We start from the raw sequence: 19,992 nt of genomic DNA, 5'->3' as shown, positions 1-19,992 counted from the left end.
ATGCAATTTTCTCTGCTAATTGCAGTTGGGATGTTGGACCGGTAAGATCTATTAGATTTTTCTCTCTCAAACTGGCAATCCTGTTGTCCTGGGACTAGACCGGTTTTACAGAGTTAACACCAAGCTATCATCTCCTGAATTAGTGAAGCTGAAGTGAGAGACGCTACCCCTTAACATAAGACCGGTGCAGGCAGTGGTTGCGTGGACAAGTGCCGACTCAAGCTGCCCGCTTCACCGTGGCTCAGAAACACGGCAACAACCCAAGGGCAACTGTTGCTGAGCTCCCAAAGGAAGAATTCTCAGTATTTTTATATCGCTCAAAGGAATGGGAAGCAAAGGCCGTGTTCTGTAAATATAGTCCTGCGGGGTATGTTTGCACAGGCAAATGAGGCATATCTGTAACTCTAAGCTACCTAGCAACTGGAGTGCGTGCCGCCGGTCCCTGCCCGCTCGCAGCACGGCCGAGCAGAAGCCTCTGCCCCCGTCTCTTTCCTACCCTTGCTTTAATTTCCCTGGCAGTACTGAGCAGCCTTCCCCCAGAGCTAGCCAACTGAATATTATATTGCCTTATTTAATCCCTACGGAAACCTAAGTGGTGTTGGGGAAACAAATGATTAAGCTCGAGTCTGCAGCAGAATATTGACACACAACTACTTTTTGCAGTGTTTTCACTCTGCCAAAAGCAGATGCGCTTTCCTTGACAAATGCACCGGTATAGCTGCGTCCACTTCAGTCCAGCTTATAGTAGCATTCCACAGGGATCCCCTCTTGTATAAAGTGTACTTGCGTTTATGCTGGCATACCTAGAATAGCCAGCCTTGGTTTCGTTCCTCACTCAGACCCGGTTCAGCCTTTGTAAGATAAGGATTGTTGTATGTAGCTGTTCGGCTCTTATGAGAAACAGTGCAACTGGAGTTGTGTTGTACTACTCTGAGTGCCGGTCGCTTCTTAAGCTTTATGCATGATTTATATTCCAGCTTCATTCTTTCTAAAATGAGATGCTTCTTGGTTTTGCTACTGTCAATTTTCTCTTACCTTGATGCCTTTTGCCCCCATGGTGTCATCAAAAATATCTGGCTCACACAGAATATAGATCTGGCTTCTGTGCTTGAAGAACTGAGCTTCTCGAGTGCTTTGTACTCTTCCGTCATTTTCTTGTTTTGTGGGATTTGCTGTTTCAGTGTAAGCATTTGTGTGTTTACCTTGTTTTTTTCAGAAATGCGTTCCTGAGCTTAAGCACAAGTACTGGGTTAAAATTGGCTATGTGGGATTTTATCCTTTAACTGAAAGGAAAGATGGTTTATGCAGGTTTTCACTTTCTGTTTGATTTACACACCTTATTCAATGAAATCACTGTGGTCTGGGTAGTATCCAGCTATTTATTAACCTCTGAATTATTCCAAAGTTAATCCATGTGGCCAGGAAACTTGAGCAAGCATCTCTTCTTCCATACTGCTCCCATGCCCTTTCCAGGTACTCCAAATAAGACTGCTAAACACTAGCTGTCATCGGCTTGGAAGTGCCGTGGAGAGCCTTTAGGTCGGTCTAAGATAATAAAACTGCCACGCGCTTTCTCATTAAACAGGCCAGGAAATTGACAGTAATTAAAAATACAGAAGTTAACTAAATAGGGCTGTCTCTAAAGAGTAGTGCTTCTGTCTGTGCTCTCACTATCGCTTCAGAAACCAGCTTCTCCGGATGAAGTGATGCGTAATTTGGTGTTTTTTAAAGCCTTGAGAAAACGGTGAAACTCCTTGCTTTGCCAAGGAATAGAGACGTGAACTGTCAAGGCAAGAGCCATCCTTCGATTAATGGGCTTTTGCAGGAAGGTGTTGGACCATCCCTTACTAATAGAGAGGTTCGAACAGGTCTGACAAGATGAAGATGAATGGGAAATGTGCTGCTTTTTGAAAATATAGTGCAAGATTCCCAGGTCTCGTAACTGCTCCCCGCTCCTCATTAATCACGACGGCTTCAGCTGTTACCAGTGGTGATACCGGCTGGCGTAGCCGACTTCACGCTGGAACGGATCGCTGCTTCTCCCACGGTCTGTCCCACCGCAGCTTGGCTGGGGAAGGGTATGACTTCCAGGTGGAGGATGATGGTGCATGGCGGGAAGGAGGAGAGGGTGGTGGCAACATCAAGCTGTTGCTGTGGGAGCTGCAGGAGGATACCTGGATTGCACCTTAGCTCTGCTCTTTGCCGGCTGAAGTGCTGGGTGGTGGGTGGTGTCACTTAGCCCTTGTTGCTACCTGGTTAGAAACTGCAGAGTGCAGCCCCTGTGAAGTGAATTTGTTGGTAGGTGGAACAAAATTAGCTGTGAACCTGAATGGTTACAGCAGGAGACAAGAACAAGGTGATGTGAGAACTGGGACTAAAATGACTTTCACAGAAATCAGACATTGGTGCAGCAGCTTATAACACCTCAACTGAGAAACGTCATTTCATTTTTAGGGTGTGGGGCAAGGCAAAATAAGTGGACATACAGAATTCAAGTACAAATATTTTTTTTTAAAAAAGTACAAAACTTAAAAAAAAAAAAATTCATGAAAGAATGAAGCAAGTAGCATTTGTGAGATCCTGTTCCCTAGTTTATCCCTTCTGTGTTGGTATGAGATCTCCCATCTCTCCCTCTCGCAGCACTGGAAGAGCTGTCAGTGCTGCGGCAAGTCAGATCATTTGTTTTAGGTATCATAGAGTCTTAGAGAGTGCTTGGATTGACCTCTTGAAGTAAAACAAACTTTGTAATGGGATTAAGTGGCTTCTTTCTTAATACTTGCAGTTTTCGCACGGCTTGCCTTAGCTCGGCATCCTGGCAATTCCATCAGGACGATTATTTGGAGCCAAAACATGCAATGTCTGTCACATTGCTGCGAGCTAGGATGAATTTTTGTCTGAAACCCTGTCATCCCATGCCCAGGAGGCCCTCATTAATGAGTTATGTTCATTAGCCAGTCTTTCTGATCCTTTCCATCAGAGCAGCGGCAGTGTCATTAGTGAAGAATTGGAGGCATTGCTATGGGCAAACATTTCCATCCTGGCCTCTGACCTCCTCCCAGCTTTGACGCGGGTCTCTGCGGCTCCCTGAGCGAGCCCGGCTTCTCCGCGCCGGCTTGTTAGCTCCTCTAATTGCTTAGACACCCGTCCCGGTGATGGTGCTTTGGGGTGGAACCGGGAAGGGTGAGGAGTACCCCGGCAGGGCTGCGGCAGGACCACCCTGGCCGGGGCGGAGGTGCTGGCAGGAGCTCGCTTGCTGGCAGCCTGCGGTAAGTGAGCGGGGAAGGGAAGATGAGACGGCAGCCTGTGCTCGGCAGGGAGCCTGGGAGGAGGAGGTGTTAGGCAGAGGGATTTCGGGAACTGCCACCACACCCCGAACGTCAGCACAAATGAGGCATAAAATCCCACAGGGAAATCTTCCCATGCTTTGTAGGTCTACAAATGTCAAGCGGGACATTCCCGGTGCCGGCAGCTGCGCCGTGGGGGAGAGGCAACCTCGGCACCCTGCCGCTGAGTGATTCATGTGTTCGCTTCTCAAGATTGCAGCTGAGAGATGGATTTTAAAAAGAAGGATTTGGAAAGTGGACTAATAGTACTGTTTGTATCACTTAATACACTTTTGTGTTAAAGGTGACTGGAGAAGCGGGAACGCTAATTAATAAGGTATAAGTAAAAACGGTGGCCTACTGATACCTCATTTCATGGGCACTTAAGAGGGGTAAGCCTGACCGTTTTTTAATGGAACATTTTAAGAAAAGCAACTGACTATATCACTACAGAAGTGATTTTCCTTTCAAATGTATGCAGGTCTGCAGCGCTCTGGTGCTGCAGAAATCTAGGAGATGCAATCATCCAACAATATTTTTTTTTACTTTTGATTTTTTTGGTTGTTGTTACATTTTGAAGGAATCTGATTTGGGATCTCAAAGCCCTATACAGGTAGCAGATGACGTTGTGTCCCAAGCCCTAAATTGTCCAACGAAGGCCCTGACTACCATGCTATTTATTTCTGATTGTGAATCCAGATGTTTTTATTAGTGAGACTGTTGGCAAATGCTTAGATTGGAAACCCCATCCTTCTCAAGGTAGCAGTTAAACATCCCCCAAGAACACTTCTCAAATGCTAGAGAAGCCACCAGAAGAAGAATCAAATCAAATCTCAGTCATGACAGATACGCTTCCTCCTTTTTGCAATTACATCACATTCTTCTGTTTGTGAGATACAAGCAATGAGATTGCTGTGATGTCTTGAAATCAGACACAGTCGTATCGTCCTACAAACCCAATGCAAACCTGCAGAGTATTTTTAGTCAAAACGCGATTTGGGGATTTCCCCGCTCTACAAATGTAGAATCTAACTAGAAGGAGAAACGAGGTGTTGCCTCCTGACAGTTCTTCACTGCGCTGTATCTTGCTGCTTTGCTTTAAATTGTGCCCAGAGGCTATAGCAGAGGTTTGCAGAATCTAAGGGGAAGGTTGTTCGTACGAAATGGTTGGTATTTGACAAAGCCCATCAGCGCACGATGGCGAGTCCTCTGTGTGCTCCTCTGGGTTATTTGCCTTTTTACTGCATTAAGTCCACTGTCATGCCATGGCTCTGCCATTGATCAGTATTAAATAGTGGTACGTGCTGGCTGGGCAGAAAGGCAACGCTGCTGCTATTCCCTCATTAAGATGTATAATTACTGAGGGAGCGGTAATACTGCACTTCAAGCAGTAAGGTGTTAGACGAATGCTTTGGGATGTCATTCTGATGGCAGTTCTTATGTAGATAAGTCACTTCTGGCTGTCACCCCCCTCCCGTTGTGTGCTGGGATGGAGTTAATGGGCATATGTCATCCCTGGGCTAACCGGGTGGCAGAAAGTATGCGCTCAGTTCTCTAGTATCCGTGCCTGGCTAGCACGCTGTAAATACATACTTTTTTGTTTAGGTTCCGCTTAAATCTGTGATTGAAAGGCTGGTCGTCAAAGGAGACTGAATTTGGCATGCCTTGATCGGGAGGTTTTTAATTGCCGCTGGAGGCAGAACTGCTCGGGCTGGGTCAGGTTTGCCTGGTAGCAGGGCTTACCTGGCTGTGTTTCCTGATAACCTCATGCTTCTTACAGCTTGTATCGCAGCTTTCGCCATCAGCAGAAACCACAGCCAGCTGCAGCGGCTGACACACCAGGAGTGCTTATCGAGGGCCATTGTGCTCTTATCCAGATCTTCAATAATACATGGCATTGATTTTTCGCTGTGTTGAATACTATATAGTGTTTACATTCCCCAGAATAATTCAGCAGGGTAAACAGATAGTATTCTTTGGAAGTAAAGTCAATATTAACAGCGTTCAGGATAGTATTTGCTGTCTATCTTTGATGGAAAGCAACCTTTCTCTTGCCTGTGTTTAGAAGGGGCTATAATTTCTGCCGAGTATTATTCTCTCAGAATGCTAGTCAGATATTGTGTCCCCTGGGGTTGGGTTTGGGATCCAAGATATTGTCTGTCAGCAATTTTTGCAAGCAGGAAATTCTGCTGCTGCAAGTGCCTTTGGCTGTTTTCTGGGACTGTGGCCATTCACAGCTTCAGTTCAAAGGTGGAAGCTTTCCATTATTTATCTAGTTGACCTTCTGGGGCAATTTGTAGGTGTATTTTTGCAGAATATCTACTGGAATTGCCTTTTATAAGGTAAACTGAGGATGCTAAAGGAAATTCTGTGGTGAAGGTTGCAAATGGCCCCCGCTGCTTCCCATTGACTTTGCAGCAAGTAGAGATAGCAGGGCTCTGCGAACTCGAATAGCCTCTGACATAGCTGAACACCTCCACGTGGCTGACACGCTAATGTGAACGGGGATTGAAATGTGCCCATCGGCAGGGAGGGTAAAGCTGCACCTGCAACTTTACATGTCGGGTTTTCTGCTGACGGTGTTTTGTCCTGCACGTGCTGTTTTGAATGACTGTCGCTTAGGAAGTTGCTACATGGTGGGGCCCTTTGGAGCACCAAGTAGAAAGGTCCTTCATCCACCTCTTGCTGGGTGGACTGGCAGTTGCGCTGCCAAAGGGTTGCTGCAGTCCGCGGGATGTTGAAGACTTGGTCTTTTTTCCCCTCTTGGAGAGGTTGAGATCTACCAGGTGTCCAGAGTGCTTCTCTTATCCTGAGACTATCACTCTCTAATGGTTTTTGGTGGTTTCTAGCACATCATGAAACAAATAAAAAACACAGGATGAAACAGTTCCTGCTTAAATAGACCCTGACATCATCATACATATGCACAGCTATGTATTGCTACTGAAAAACTGGCAGGCGAGGAGTAGATGGAGCCTCTGGGCAGAATATGAATGCCTTGATTTTCTGGCCCCCTGAGCAGCAGTGAAGAGGGCCACTAGGACCAGCCAGTGGAGATTGAGATATAATTGCTTGCCTAGAGCAGTAACATATTTCTGTACACCAGCTGAATACCAATGAGGACAGAAGGAAGGAAGGTATCAAACAGAATTGCAGGCAGGGGGAAAAGGAGGGTAAGGTGATTAAAGGAAGGGACTCAAAGGCCAAGGCTGAAGACAATAGGCTAGTTCTGATTAGAGCATTTTACCAGGGAGTGATTTGTTCTTTTTAATGAATTTTTTTCAGGAGCTGAATGCATTACAGAGCCGGTCGGTGAGAAAGTGAGCAGGAGCAAGGGGCAAGCAGCGTGACCGCAGGTGCCACTGAAAAGACTGCTGCAAAGACAGGGGCAGGGAAAGGGTGCTGAGGCCACGATAACCTAACTAGAAGCAAGCACATCCTTTTGAGGTTGACGAGGTTAATGCCACAAGATTTCTTACTTGGGCCTTTTTCTTCCCAGTACTACTCCTTTCTGTAATTGCACACAATAACCTTTAAGGCAATTGAGGTTTAAGCAGGATGAACCTTGGCAATTACATAGGAAGGTGATTTCAAACTTAGGATGCGGTTTTGTTAGCCCCTTACGTAGTTTGAGATGGTAGTCTGGGGCCAGACTGTCCCATCCATGACCGGAGAACTCCGAAGGAGCGCCCAGCAATGCCGCTTCGCTGCTCTTCAGCCCTGCACCTGCAGGGCATGGCTCATGCCAGGGATGTGGCCGAAGGCATGGCAATGGATGGTACTGTCTGCGCTGCCTGCTCCATGTCTGCTCCATGAAGATGTGGAGTAAGACTCAGTTTATCTGAATTCTGTCCTTAAGGGGAAAAAAAACCAGCACGACCTTCAAGCCTAAGCTACCAAGAGGAAGCATAGAATCATAGAATCATACAGGTTGGAAAAGACCTCTAAGATCATCGAGTCCAACCGTCCACCCAACACGCCATGCCCACTACACCATGTCCCTAAGGGCCTCATCTACACGTCTTTTAAATACTTCCAGGGATGGTGACTCCACCACTTCCCTGGGCAGCCTGTTCCAAGGCCTGACCTCTCCTTCAGTAAAGAAATTTCTCCTAATATCCAATCTAAACCTCCCCTGGCGCAACTTGAGGCCATTTCCTCTTGTCCTATCGCTTGTTACTTGGCAGAAGAGACCAACCCCCACCTCGCTACAACCTCCTTTCAGGTAGTTGTAGAGCGCGATGAGGTCTCCCCTCAGCCTCCTCTTCTCCAGGCTAAACACCCCCAGTTCCCTCAGCCGCTCCCCATCAGACTTGTGCTCCAGGCCCTTCACCAGCTTCGTTGCCCTCCTCTGGACACGCTCCAGCACCTCCATGTCCTTCTTGTCGTGAGGGGCCCAAAACTGAGCACAGGATTCGAGGTGCGGCCTCACCAGTGCCGAGTACAGGGGCACGATCACCTCCCTACTCCTGCTGACCACACTATTCCGGATGGCAGCCTCACAGGGTAGTTTGGAGCATTTTAGATGCTTTGGAAGCACTTAACCCATTAACTACCTCTGAGTTATTGTTTAGGATCTGGTAGTGGGAACTAAACATAGAGATCTAATGAGCTAAAAATAATGTTGGAAAGAACAGGCTTAGTGTCTCTGAGTCACTGAATGTCAGCATCTGCCTTTTCTTCCTGAAATAATGTAGTGGAGGCTTCAGGGGAGCTGGTGGGGGAGAACGAAATCTTGCAGTAAAGCCCTAATTGCTAACGCCAAAAACATCACCTGTGTCCTGTTTTCTTGGCAGCTGCGCTTTAAAAATGGGTGGGAGAGGTGGTTTCAAAGCAGCAGAGCCTGTATTCTGCAGGACTTCTCTGCCTGCTCCCGGGTGACGTCATGGCTCTGCAGCGGCAGTGGCGGGTGACGCGATGCCAGACCTGTCCCTGGGTAAAGCCAAGCCTGGGGAGGATGCGGGTTACTGCTCAAAAGCTTCTAACCTTGCACAAAAGCAGGGAAGCTAGTCAAACCTGAGAGCTGCAGCAGATCTCGTGTCCTTTTCCTCTGCCGATGTGAAGCTTCGCTGCAGATAGGCTTTGCTGCGTAAGTGGCTTTAATAGGTTTGCTTTAGGGGGTGTGTTTTGAAAGGAGAATGAGTGTGTGTATTTGACCTATATCCTGCACATCATGTCCAGGAAGCCTGAAAGGCGTAATGGGAGGAATGTGCTTTTACATGATGCCTCTCATTTTCACCTCCATTAATTTTATCGGATTGCTGCATTACATTTATATCGTAAATGTTAGAAACCAAAAGGGAAGGAGAGAGAAAATTGCCCTGTTGCTCCCTCTGTGATCAGCTTCGGGGATTCTGTTGTCTTAAAGCCACATATATGGAAAACAGTGCTGTCACTTAGCGTGGCATCGGGTTTGGACTGAAAACATTATGGCTTTTTTGTACTAGAAGTGTTATTGGCTTTGTTAGAAAGAACCGGTGAATGAGCAATTACAGTGGCTGCATAGAAAGGAGGAAAGACTCCTGACAGCAGGGAGATGCAAAGTGTCTCAGCTTTGCGAAGCATTATAACGTGGTTTATTTTTATGAACTTTATGACCCACACTTGCTAATTAAAAGCAAACAGAATTATCAGATCTGTTTGTTTTCACCCAGCTGACTGATGTAGGGAAGTTTAGCTGAATTGAGAGGGCAGTGTAACCTTTTCAGGGGAGAATGGGAAACAACTTAATTGCAAAAACATATCTGCAGGTGAGCAGACTTTGATCCCGCAGTCCTGTGTTTCACAAAGAGGAGCTCTGTATGGGCATTTAGTTTTTGTACATACATGTTAATGTATTGCCTTCTTTTTGTTTATTTTCCCCTGCCACCACAACCTCTGAAATGGCTAGTGGAAATTCCTGTATTGCCAGTCCTCTTTCAGGCTTTTAGTGGACTAATTCACAGTTGTTTATACTTAGACAAACTAAAATACTCTCTTACAAAACCCTCCTAACTGAGCACTGCCTCATGGCTTTTTCCTTTGTACAAGCCTGTGTCTTTTTTGAAATATGGCCCTCAGCTTCCACCTGCTGTTCAGAGTTAGAATGGCAGGTCTACCACAAGTTTCAAGAAAATAAAAATCTTAGTGCAAATTTCAGCCTCAAGTGCAAAACGTTGAACGAGATGAAAGTGGAATTTAAATGAGAATATAAAGCTGGTCCTGGTAAGGCTTTCGGTTTGGTTCAGATTAGCTAGCCTGATTTTCCCAGAACTTGAATGAAAGGGGTGTTATTTCCAAGTCAGCCAATTTGTAGCTGTGTTAAGAAGCAATCTGCTTTAAGTTGTACAGAAGTATGCTGTTCTTCTCTTTTCCAGCTAAAAACCACAGTGACACCCAAGTGTTCTTCTACCTGTGGATTATCTTCTATTTCATCAGCTCTTGCTATACCCTTATCTGGGACCTGAAGATGGACTGGGGTCTCTTTGACAAAAATGCTGGTGAAAATACCTTTCTTCGAGAAGGAATTGTCTACCCACAGAAAGTGCGTATACAGCCTGCTCTTACATTAGGAAAGGCTTTTAATACTTTAACAAAACTTGCTGAGTTTAGAGCATGTTTGCAGTTGGCCACTGGTGCTTCCTGAATGCTATGCGCTGGGATTTTCTAGCAGTAGAGTTCATTTGTTTCAAAGAGATCATTTCATACTTGACTTTTCTAGTGGTTGAGCAGCAAATTCTGTATCTTCCTGAAGGCCTGAAAAGGTCTGTCTTCTGTGCAGAGCATGTATGATGAGCTGTCCGGTTTGTCTGTCTTGTTCTTCAGGCATACTACTATTGTGCCATTGTAGAAGACGTGATCCTGCGTTTTGCGTGGACCATCCAGATCTCCCTCACTTCCATGCAAATCTTTCCGTATGCTGGGGACATCATTTCTACTGTATTTGCCCCACTTGAGGTATTCCGGTAAGGCTGCTTGACTGAACAGTTCATTTCTCTTTTACGTTTTTATTACTTGTGTAACGTCAGCGCGGTGGGAAGTGCCTTGCTCCTTGGACATGGAAGGTACCAGTCCTTGAAATGGAAGACTAGGTCTAACAGGAGCATTTAATCTGAACAGGGTTCTGAGTGAAGAAAGCTATAGAGGGCTCTGCAGCAATGCGGGGCTGGGTCCTTCATGCTGCGTTTGCAGTTTCTTCTGAACCTAGACCTAATCCTGAGGGTTTTGTTATTACTAAATTTCTCCTTAAAATTACCTTGTTGAAATTTCCAGATGAAATTTCACTTGATTCTCAGGTTTACAATTATTCTCAAATCTCTGCTGCTTTTCCAAACACTAATTTGGATCCTGCAAGATTTCAGGGCTCTTTACACACTTGTACTCTAGCTGGAGACCTACCCCCGCAACTTCTCAAGATGAGTAAAAGCCCTTGAAGCTGAACCTCACTCATGTAGATGGCAGAGGTTGCGTTTCACTTGTAGTACCTGGTGCCTGCACGCTGTCCAGGCTACGGCTGTCATCGTTAGGACAATGAATGAGCCTGACAGATCTGTTCTGCTCCAGAGAGTTGGGAAGATGTTGTAGCAGCTGCTGCTGTTTCTCTATACTCCCAGCGTCTTCCCAGAGGCACTTTGATCAGTGAGAACAGTCAGTGGTATCTAGGTCCATGTACCAAACACGGGCAATGCCTGTAAAAGTGGAACCAAATTGATAATTTTCACTTTTTTCCCCCCCAGGCGGTTTGTGTGGAACTTCTTCCGTCTGGAGAATGAGCACCTGAACAACTGTGGTGAGTTCCGTGCCGTGAGGGACATCTCTGTGGCACCGCTCAACGCCGATGACCTGACGCTCTTGGATCAGATGATGGACCAGGAAGATGGTGTACGAAACCGCCGCAAGAACAAACAGTTCTGGAAGCGCAGCCAGAGCGTGTCTTTGCGCAGACCTCGTCTTGCTTCACAGTATGTTTTGCCTGTCCTCTAGCGCAACAAACCAAATCACGTGTTAGAGCTGTTGTTAATGCTTGGTGGCCATTTATGGACTGGGTAATCATGGGAAGATCTCAGCTAAAATAGTCATTCAAAGGGAGGACAGGTCCAATTAGTAAATGCATATTTCTCTGCTGGAGGGTTGATCCATCCTTTACATCATCTTTGGATTCTGGTAAACCCCTGGAAAAGGAAGTTCCCTTTACAAAACTCCCCTCCTGCAAAAAATAGCCTGTAGCAGTTGCCAGAGGTTGTAAATCCAAACCTAGAAGAGAGGTTCCCATCAACTGACCATTTCCAGGCTTCAGACCTCTCCAAGATTTCGGTCATCATTTGGTTAAGATTTCCTATGTGAGATCTCAGACCCTTTCCTCTCCTAAATCTAAATCCATGCGTTTTTTCTTTCCACCCCTCCTCCTTACAGCCTAGACGTTTCCCCACCTTGCACCCCAGCCCTGAACCTATTGACTGCTTATCTTCACTGCAGTGCCTCTGCCCCGAGCATCACAGGGTGCTCCAGCGTCCAGGCATCACTTCTGCCCCAGCAGCACAGCTGCGGAGCCCAGCCCTTTGGCCAGGAGGCAAGCTTGGGCTCCCTGGGGACGCTGAAGCACAGCATGTCGGGAGCGTTGTGCAATCCCTGCAGCGCATCCCCCTGTTGCATCACGGCATGGGAGAGGTGGATGGGAGGAAAAGGAGGCCGTGGCTGTCACGCAAAGAGTGTGCTCTGGCCTGAGCCGCAGCCCTTGGGCCGTGCTTATCTCATATCCGTGTTGGGACAGAGTACACAGATGTGACCAACAGACTTCGTGTGGCTGCTAGAGACTGAAAAACTTCACGCAGAGGGGATGTGGGCCAAAACCCGGTCGAATTCCCTACAACCGTGTCCGTTTACCCCTCAGACATGCAGCGAACTGGGACACGTCAAGCATATTCCAAAATAAGCTGCTGTACCTTTGTGCAGCCCAGCGGCAGAGTGAGCAGGAACACTCCATTGGATTTGCAGCAACTGCTGCAAGGGTTTTATGGAGTTTTGTGCGGAGGGCTGGATGGATGCACCGCGCCGAGCAGTGCCGCAGCGGTCCCCGGCCGTTGGTCGGCGCAGCCCGGCAGAGGGCATTGTCCGTGCGCGCAAGGTGGCCGGCGTGGTGTGGCGTGGGGGGGGATGCTGAGGGACAGCTGGGGTGTATTTGTAAGGCTCTGCTATTCCCAGTGAGAGTGGGAGGCTGTGAAACAATTCCAGTAGCCTGCTTATTCCCTCTCCGTGTAAGAAAGATTCTTCAAGCGCAGTGTGGTTTTACTGTCTGCATGTCGTAATGGGAATTTCTTCTCCCTGATGAGTGTGTTCTGTTTGTTTTTTTTCCAGGTCCAAGGCTTGTGACACTAAGGTATTGATAGAGGACCTAGCGAATGAAGCGAACACATGAGATGGCCACGGTCTCTTATTCCGCATCCTTTGTTTTCTCCTTCTGTTCCCCTCTTCCCCAAGTAACCCGATCTCTGGTACAGTTCCAGCTGAAAACAGGAGAAAACACTGAACACGTTTTCCGAGCTCTTCCAGACCAGATCCTATGGACTCCAACAAGCTCACTGTGTTTCGTTTCTTTTCTTCTGGGTTAATTTTAATGTTCTATTTTAAAAAAAAAAAATAAAATATTTTACTTTGTTTTGCCAATAAAGAGGACAGTTCAGGAAAGAAGGATTGTTTACAGTCTCAACAAGGACATACAAACCTATCTGGATAACGAAGCATCATAGGGACTCCCTCATGGGACAGTGCCGAGAGCACACTCAGTTTCTGCTTGGCCCGGTTTTGACTGGTTGAAACCGGACTTAAGTTTTTAAATCGGATTTTTTTGGTTTTGTTTTTTTTTTTCTTCATATCCAGCGCTGAGGCACTGGCTGCACTTGCAGGGAAAGTGCACTTAGAGCAGTATCTTCATTCATGAAGCTACTTTTTAATTTGATGTAACTTTTCTTATAATTTTTTGGAAATATGATGTATCTGTTGCATATAGTTTTCACATTATTTATGAAACTTAACAACCATATGAGAGTGATTTTGAGTCCTGTGCAATGAAGATTGTAACAGTAAAACAACGCTGGGAATGTAGATCTAGATCTCCAGGGTTGTGGGGTTATGCCCTGCAAATACCCCTCTTGTGAGACGACTTGCACCTGTGTTTACCTTTTCTCTCTTTCTTTTCAATTTTATTTTATTTTAAACCAAAGTTTCTCTTTCTGATTTTTTTAGTTGCTGCTACTGCTTCTGGGCATGTCTCTTGTGCCGGTTCAACGCCAACTTTCCATGCAGCTGTGTGAAAGTAGTGCAGATGATCCTAAGGCCCTTTTGAAAGGAGAGTTGGGTCCTACCAACAGTGCAAAAAGCTAGGTGAACAAAGGCTTCAGAACTTCATTCTCCAAATCAAAAAGTATTTTTCAAAGCCTTAATAATCCTTAGATGGTGTAAGGGCATCCCGTACCAAGCAGGGAGCTTTCCTGGTGTTCTCCTGCAGCCCAGCGCAGCAGAAGTGAAGTGGGACGAGGCGAGGAGGTGATGGTTCCCGTGGGCAGGGAGGGAGTTTAGCAGGCTGGGGTTCAGGAGCGGTGGTGTGTTGGAGAGCTGTCGGGGAACGAGGAAAGGACTGCGTTGTGCCCACCTGATGGGGAAGGTGAAATTGAAAACAGGTCTCCTCGTGGCTTCTGGTTTGGCAAAAAGGCTCTGTCGGGCGCTATCCCGGCACGCTGCCCTGCAGCTCGGCTGTTACTCGTGCCCCTTGCCTCGTCTCACTAACCCAGTTTGGGAAGTGCGAAACTGTTAAGCAGACTCGGGGAAGGGGCATCCATATTCCCAAGCAAATTATGTGGGAAGAGCGATGCTAACTCAGTGGTCTCGTTGGTCTCTCCTCCCGTAGGAAAGGAAACACGGGGACCCACAGAGTCCCGCTGTCCTTCCCCGGGCGCGACGCGCGCTCCCTGCTCTCTCGCAGCAGTGCCGGCGGGCGAGGGGAGCGGGAGCTCAACCTCGCAGCCAGGACCGCCGCCGCTGGGTCGGGTCGGCGTGGCCGAGGTCCCCGGGACTGCCGCCTTCCCCTCTGCCCGGCTCGTGGGCAGCCGTGGCGCACAGCTGGGACTGCAAGGGAAGGGTGAAACGCCTGCAGTAGGATCCTCGCACTGATGCCTGTCCGGTGACTTGCCTCTAGTTTGGGCGGTGGAATTGCAGGAATCCCTGCTCAGCTGCTCTTCGGTGGTTATTGTTTTTTAATTAGCTAATAGCATGATTTCTCACATGACCGGTACGTTGCATTTTCTCAGTTTGCCTGCTGTGCCTCTCGCCCAGAGGAACTGAAGAAGGAAACTTACTTCTTTTCATTTAATTTGAAATAGATTAAAATTCAGCGGTGGTGAACCCGTGCCAGGCCAAGGGCCACACTGCAAATCTGTAACTACCTACACTTCTGTGCCGTGCTCTCAACTTATAAAGAAACTGGGACGGACCTGCCGAGAGGTGCCTCTGCTCTGTCAGCGGTGTGCGTGGTGGAGGAGCTGGTGTGCCTGCTGTGGTGCTCCTCCTCGCAGCTCCCGCAGCATCCGTCTGCTCCGGCGGGAGGGCAGCTGGACTAGCCGGCGTTGTGCTGTTCATCCTTTCGGTGCCCAGGAGCCTGTTTTCCCATATTGAACTCCCTTCGGTCTGTTGTTTGTACTTAAACGGAAGGTTCCTTTTCGTGTGGAAGTGGAGTCTGAGATATAAAGCCCCTTAAAATATTTCTGTTTCCTAATTTGCATTGCAGCGGTTGTTGCCGTGTCCAAACCTTGCGTAGGTGTTTCCAGCGAGAGCGGTGGGAGACGAGGGAAGCTACCTAGGGGTGGTTAGAGGAGGGCAGCCGCACCAAGGGGCTGCTGTTACTTAAGTGGTTCTTTTCAAAAAGAAACAGAGTTTACCGGTGACTCATCCTTTCAGAGGGAAGAAAAAATACAGAGAGATGTTTTGAAGTGATGCCAGTCCCCTGGGAGCACTCTGCCTTCCTCAGCTGGGCTGGGGGGAGCGGGGCACGGCCGGGTGGCCTGCGTCCTGCCTGTCTGCCTGCCTGCCACCGTCCACTTCCCAACCTGGCAGGGAGGGTCAAGGTGCGAGTAATTAAATTCTTGTTCCGTAGTTTACCCAAATTCTTAGGGGAAGTGAGAATTCGGTCTGTTCGTCTGCTCTGCTCCCTGCTCTGCTTTTTCCCCATCCCTTTTTCTCTGTCTTTGCTGGAAGGAGAAATAAGAAAAAGGGGAGGTGGCATGCTACAGCTAGCAAACGTTATCTCCTAAAATAAAACATCATCCCCTTTGGCAGTGAAGATGCTCTCTTGGGGGAAAGGAGCCTGAATTTCCTGGAGGCATGGCTTTTAAAGGCTCCCGGCTCCCCAGCGCTGCATCTGCCTGTTCCCTCCCTCCCAGAGATTTCTGAGAAATCAGGCGTGCAGATTCCTCCCGAGAGCGAGCGCTAAAGCCGGGATGGCTCCGCGTCTACGAGAACATCTGGCCAATAAAGGGAGACCTAACGAAGCAGAGCAGATGGTGAGAGAAAATAGCCCCGTCGCTCCATGTGAGCAGCCTGCGCAACGGGAGCGAGGGGAGCGGGGACAGGCCGGGGTGGCTTCATTTCGTGAGCGGGCTTTGCTAATGGGTGCTTGGAAACACTCCTGGAGGGAGAACAGCAGGGTGACAATCCAGAAGTATGGAGAGCAGAGTTAAAAGGAGCTGGGTTTTTTTTATCCAGGGCTTTAGTTGTTGGGATGTGGATGGAAAGTGGAAGCTGAGACAGGTCTGGGCTCTGGCTGCCGTGAAGCAGCACTGGCTTTTGGGTGTTGAGCTCTCCTTCTCCTTGCGATTCGGTGCGGAGGTGGGTGTGTGCGGCTCCGAGGATGGTGTGGAAGCTGCTTTTGTCGTGAAACTTTTTGGCCGAAACTCTTGCAGATGGTCCCATCGAAGGGGAGGAGATGCCACAGTGTGGCCGATGAATTTTGGAAATTTCCTTTCAACTCGCTTCTTCGTGCTGATTCCCTGCTGCTTTCCATCCTTCCTGCTCTTCCAGGGATTTTTCGGGTTGCAGGGGTTTAGGATTTGCAGCATCCCGAGTTTATTTGCTGGCTGGAGTTCCCTGCGTGGCTTTGGGACTGTGTCACCAGAAACGCCAGGTCCCCTGCCCGGGGGAGGCGATGCCGTGTGCTGTGGGTGTGCGCTCCTGAAGGAGCAGTGGGCAGCGGGGCAGGTTTGGGCTTTACAGGCTTGGCAAGCAGGAGTGGGAGCTGCTCCATCGACGGGAACCACGTTTTAAAACAAGAAATGCATTTGCAGCGCTCACGGCTGTGGCCTGTATGTATCAAATAAGCTCCTACCTCTCAAATCCAGATGCGTTCCCAAAGTCAGCTGCTGCTCGTCCTACGCATTTCCCTGCCCCGCTCCCGGCCCTCCTTGTTCTGTCGGTGTCTCTGCCGTTTTCCGAAGCCGATGATGGGCAGGGCGCGGGGGGACGACCGGCAGCAGCCTTCGGCGTGGAAATCTCGAGGTGGGGGGGAAGTCTCTTGTGGAGCAGAGTTGGCTCCTGCTGCTCTTACTTCCCTGATACCTTCTTGTGCTGCTTGTTCTGCTCCCTCTCCGGCGCTCGGCCACCGCAGCCGTGTGGGAGGCAGGGAGGGAAAGCACAGTCCAGGTTCAGGAGATAAAAATCCCTGGGGATTTTACTGCGGATCGTCCAGGGAGTAAGGGAGATGGCGCAAAGCATTTGAGCCTTGCCTGCGTTTTGAACAGCCGAGTGAATCTGGCCTTATGCTGCAAGGATGCTGCTGCTCTGACTCCGGCGTGCGCCCCGGGCTTTTGGGGGGGTTGTGGCCCTGAGATGGGGCCGTCGCGCTGGGACGTGCCCGGGGACTGGGGCATGGCTCGGCTCCCGTTGGGAACACAAAAGCCACTTTGCTCACGTGCTGTGTCCTCCCTCCTCTCCTCCACCTTTCTGCTTTGCACTCGCAGGGGGAAGATGATCTTCTGCTTAAGCATAGGGGTTTTTTTTTCATTGTAATTTTTATTGCAGAAAGCGATTGGATTGTTTTGTCTCCTTGGAAAAGAGGGGCTGGGGCTTCTGGGGGAAGAAGGGAAAATCCCTACGGTAACTCTGCAGCAGCCACAGTTGGACTCGGTGGCTGTCACCTCATCAAACCTTGCCTCCCTTACGTGATGCCACCCCGAATACCGCACCTTGGGACCACCGCCACCACCGTGGGGTTAAACTGGTGTGTCAGCATCCCTGGGGGCCTTCAGTCCCTGCTGCAGCTCCCTGGCTGCAAGAGAATTGCAGGTTTTGCCAGGGGGAGGAGAGGAAAGGGATGGTAATATTGGGTGTACGCGGATGCTGATGCCCCAGCCCTGTTCCCGGTGGGAGTCGGGGGCTGCTCTGGCCCCGGCGCAGCCGTGCCGCGGTGGGCGAGAGGCGCCGACCCTGCCTGGGAAGACGCCCCATGGCCTGACCGCCCCTCAAGCTCTAGAAACCAAATTGCAAACTCTTTGCTCCAGAGGAGAAATTGGGCAGCCTGGTAGAACTTGTGACGCCCTCCCCGTCCCATAGGTCCTCCTGGTGAAGGATCGGCGTTTGGAGGGGGCTCGGGCTGGGAATGCCAAAGTTTCCCCCCGGGTCCTGCTGCCGCCTTCCTCTCCCCCTCCCCGCTGTGTTGGTCTAAATGATCTTTCTATGAAGCCCTGTAGATGTCAAAAGTAATTATGGAGTGTGATTAGTCCTCTGTGGGTGCTTTCTTTCTTTCCTCCTCCTTTCTCTTTTGCTATCCCCTTCTCCACTCTTCTTTTTTGGCTAAGTGGAAAAGGTGAGGACAAAGAATTGCCGCTTGCTTGGACTCATGATGTATCTGTGACTGCGCTATTAGCTGTCTCCTCTTTCCTCCCCAAATGGATATAATTTTTGAAGTGTGGAATACCCTTCTTGATAAGTAGGTTTAAAAAAAAAAAATAATAATAATAATGCACAATGTGATACTGTTTCATAGTTTCTAGGTGGTTGTATAAAGCAAAGTTACTGTGATTGTGTTTTTTCAAAGGAAAAAGTGATTGGTTACGAAATCTGTCCTTTTTTCATTATTACAAGCTCTTTGTTTTCCAATGATCTGATGGCTCTTTTGTCCCCGGTCTGTGTGTCTTTCTTCCCACGTCCCACCCCTGGCGCTGCATCCACCCACCAAGTGTTTGCTTCTACCCGTCTGTTAAAAGGCGCTGCTCGTGCACCCTTGGGAGCCGTGGGCTGTCACGGGTGGCTGGAGGTGGGGGACCTCTGCGTCCCGGGAGGAGGTGGAGGTGCTTGGAGGAAGGAGATGGGCAGGAGGGTTTCCCAACCTGCCTGGGATTCACGGGAAGGTGCCCAGGGCTCAAACCCAACGCGCAGGGGGTGGTGCTGGAGGAAACCTCCTGCACAGCCCGTGCTGTACCAGCAAAAGGCTCTTGGTCCTTCTGGGAGCCTTTAATTGTCTCTCACCAGCTTGTCTCTGGTCCAAGGTGTCGTCTTGTCTGCACAGAGGATGACCAGAGGCTTAGCAGCCCAACCCTGGGTTGTCTGGGGTCTGTGCTTTCATTTTGCTCTCTTAAATCTCTTCGTCGTCTCTTGCAATCAGTCTTCCTCCAGAAGAGAGCCCAGCGCCTTGACATCACTCTAAGCCTGTTGCTGCTCGTGCCAGCCGCTTCCCGGAGGTTTAATCCCTGCTCCCCGGGCGCTGCTCCCTGCCCGCGGCTCCCTGCCTGCGCTGCCTGGCTGCTGCAGCCCGGCTGCCCTTGCTTTGGCACCTCACCGGGCGGTTCGGCCCCAGCTTGATGGGGACGACATCTCCCAGCCGCGTTTTCCCGGGCAGAGGAGCCAGGACCCCTCCCTGGGATGGCGTGGAGGTAAGGATGGGTCCTGGGTTGGGGTACGGGGCGAGGAGGCTCTCTCTGCCCTGGGCTCTTCCACCCAAACCTGCCGGCGGTCCCCTCCTGCCTGGGAGCAGGCGGGGGAAGATGCTGGGCCTGTCCCCCATGGAGCCAGGAGTCAGCCCCGATGCCCGCTGTGAGCACAGCCAGCCCCCGCGGGGAAGGGAGCCCTTGGTCCCGGTTTTGGCCGTGGTAGGGGATGTTTTAAGAAGATAAAAGTGATTTCTTGCTGCTCATGCTGGCGGGGGCCAGTGCGACCGGAGCCGGGAGGATTAAAACAATTTCATAATCCTGGTGATTTCCTTTTGATCGGGATTATGAAACCAATCACGAATATCAAAAGCTGCGGCTTAAAGCGGCAGCCGGAGCGGAGCCGGGACGCCCATGGCCCCCGCAGCACCCATCCTGCCCCCCGGGGACGGCGGCCCCGGCGCCTCCAGGTGAGCGGTTGCCCACCCGGGACCCTCCTCCTGCGTGATGAGTTTTGTGGGGTCTCGGGGGAGGAGGGCAGGGGATGGGGTTTTGGTGTGGGTGGCTCTGCGGGGTGCCTGTCGCAGGCTGGTTTTAGGGACGATGATACATGGATATACCAAGCTCAGCTCCCCCCGGCTCCCACCATCCTCCCTCCTGAAGGTGCTCAGTCTGGAGCCGTTGCCCTCAGCCCTGGGGGGTCCAAGGCAGGATTTGACCTCTGGGAAAGCTGGAATATTTTGCACATCTGCAAACATGCGATGCTCGCAGGAGGGTGCCTA

The 19,992-nt window shown here is 49.6% G+C and overlaps 1 protein-coding gene across 2 annotated transcripts in view; it reads left to right on the top strand.

Annotated features, from left to right (window-relative positions):
• XPR1 (xenotropic and polytropic retrovirus receptor 1) overlaps window positions 1–18,446 on the top strand; it is a 116,918-nt gene extending 98,472 nt beyond the window's left edge. The window contains exons 12-15 of one of the 2 annotated variants that reach the window (XM_075156806.1): window positions 9,680–9,846; window positions 10,128–10,267; window positions 11,039–11,263; window positions 12,657–18,446. In XM_075156806.1, the coding sequence (XP_075012907.1) occupies window positions 9,680–9,846; window positions 10,128–10,267; window positions 11,039–11,263; window positions 12,657–12,717 (593 nt within the window). In that variant the 3' untranslated portion in view covers window positions 12,718–18,446. Of the gene's footprint in view, window positions 1–6,608; window positions 6,680–9,679; window positions 9,847–10,127; window positions 10,268–11,038; window positions 11,264–12,656 lie in introns of those variants that run through there. The other variant, XM_075156807.1, reaches the window with a different exon arrangement.
• Window positions 18,447–19,992: the final 1,546 nt, after the last annotated feature.

This window comes from Calonectris borealis, chromosome 8, assembly GCF_964195595.1.
Source record: "Calonectris borealis chromosome 8, bCalBor7.hap1.2, whole genome shotgun sequence".
In the NCBI taxonomy this organism is placed as follows: Eukaryota; Metazoa; Chordata; class Aves; order Procellariiformes; family Procellariidae; genus Calonectris; species Calonectris borealis.
This window is presented reverse-complemented; position numbering and strand designations above follow the sequence as displayed.